The following is a 1,900-nucleotide window of genomic DNA, read 5'->3' as shown; positions in this document are numbered from 1 at the left end:
AGCAGCAAATTGCGAGGCTGTACACGGTAGGCGAAGCGCATGAAGGCCATCGAGTAGAAGATGAGTGCAGTCGTCATGCGGCCACTGATGATGTCCGGTGATGCCCTCATGTCCCTGAAGGCAGCCAGCGGGAGGCCCCAGTTGGCCACTGGACCCCAGAAGTGCGTGCTGGCCAGGTAATCTCGGAACTCCTTAGTCTTCACGGTCTCCATTGCCTTCCGGCACAGAGCCACCACCGCTGCCATGATCACTAAGACTTAGGAGCACCAACAAACGAACAGCTCACCGACAATGACGTGGGGCGTAGAACCTGGAACCTCAGCCTATCCTGAAACTGCATTAGCCCCAAGTCTCGCACCTACACGCAACAGCCGTAAAGCACGCCAGACTGCACGTGCCACTGTCCTGTGTTCCTTTGTGGGCAGAGGCGTGGCCTGCCCTCGTGACTTTGCGTTTCTGCCGTAAAGTGCAGCAGAGGGCACGTGCCATTGTCATGTCCGTCTTTGGGAACGGGAAGTGTGCCCTCGCCTTCGTGCCTTTGCATGACTGCCGTAAAGTGTTTAGAATGTGCCTGCATGTTTGCGCATGCGCTAGTGATTTAAGCAAAGATGCGCGTACAACCTTGTCTTACCCTCCGTGGTGTGCTGCCGCCGCTTGAAACCTTTCAGTGGTCCAGGTGCCGCCGGGGGAGACGGTGGTCTAGCTTACCACTTCTCAGGTACGAGGGAAACTGCTTGCTCTCTCTAGTCTGTGGACTGCATTGACTAGATGTTGATACAAAATTCTTCAAGTACAGAATTTTCTCTGTACAATTTGCCTGAGTTACCTGCGGATATTTCACCTCTATATATTTCAGTGTCTGGCTCTTCACAAGGACATTCTTCAAACCACAGTAATCCGCTCAGATGCTTAACATTTAGTACAGCATTATCATCTAATACGCAGTGCATATTTAAATAGTTTTATGGCTGTTTTTTTCTTTCTTGTTGGAGGGGGAAAATTCAGGATCCATTCAAGATTCACATATAGTTATATTTTTTAGATTAACCTCCCTTAATCTAGAAGAGTTACCCAGCTTTTTTTTCTTTTGTGATATGATATTTTTGAAAAGTACAAGTCAGTGGTTTTTCAGAATGTCCTTAATTTGGATGAGTCAGTTTTATCTTAATTAAATTTAAATTGAATTTTTTTTTGGGAAAGTAATTGCCACACAGGTGTGGTTGTCTTTAATGCATTACAGTGGGAGGCACCTGATATCATTTGTTTCCATCATTGGTGACAGTGAGTTTGATCATGTCGTTAAGGAATTGTCTGTCAGGTTTCTCCATTATAAAGGTACCTTTTCCTCTCCTCTCTGGAACCTCTTTGAGAGTGGATGAATATTGTGTTCTCCCAAGTCTTTCCCCTAATAGTTAATATCCATTGATGAAAATTCTTAATGACAAAACTGATGGTGGTCTTCCCAGTGTTTTCTGCTTTTTCCAGTAAAAATGATGAGTTGAAAAGTAATTAAGTATACATTGAAATATTAATGGGCTTCCCTGGTGGCTCAGCTGGTAAAGAATCCTCCTGCAATGTGGGAGACCTGGGTTTGATCCCTGGGTTGGGAAGATCCCCTGGAGAAAAGAACAGATACCCACTCCAGTATTCTGGCCTGAAGAATTCCATGGACTATACAGTTGGAAAAAGTCAGACACGACTGAGTGACTTTCATTTTATGGGCTTCCCTGATAGCTCAGTTGGTAAAGAATCCGCCTGCAATGCGGAAAACCTGGGTTTGATCCCTGGGTTGGGATGATCCCCTGAGAAGGAAAAGGCTACCCACTCCAGTATTCTGGCCTGGAGAATTCCATGGACTGTGTAGTCCGTACTTTTGAACTGTGGTGTTGGAGAAGACTCT

General features: G+C 45.9%; 1 protein-coding gene across 1 annotated transcript; it reads right to left on the bottom strand.

The window, feature by feature from the left end:
- Positions 1-3: 3 nt before the first annotated feature.
- LOC104998395 (mitochondrial pyruvate carrier-like protein) lies at positions 4-350 on the bottom strand (the record flags this gene model as incomplete). The annotated part of the gene is made up of 1 exon (XM_010853530.1): positions 4-350. A coding segment is annotated over exon 1 (242 nt), but the record flags the coding sequence as incomplete, so codon positions are not given.
- Positions 351-1,900: the final 1,550 nt, after the last annotated feature.

This window comes from Bison bison, unplaced genomic scaffold (assembly GCF_000754665.1).
Source record: "Bison bison bison isolate TAMUID 2011002044 unplaced genomic scaffold, Bison_UMD1.0 scf7180017853165, whole genome shotgun sequence".
NCBI lineage: Eukaryota > Metazoa > Chordata > Mammalia > Artiodactyla > Bovidae > Bison > Bison bison.
This window is presented reverse-complemented; position numbering and strand designations above follow the sequence as displayed.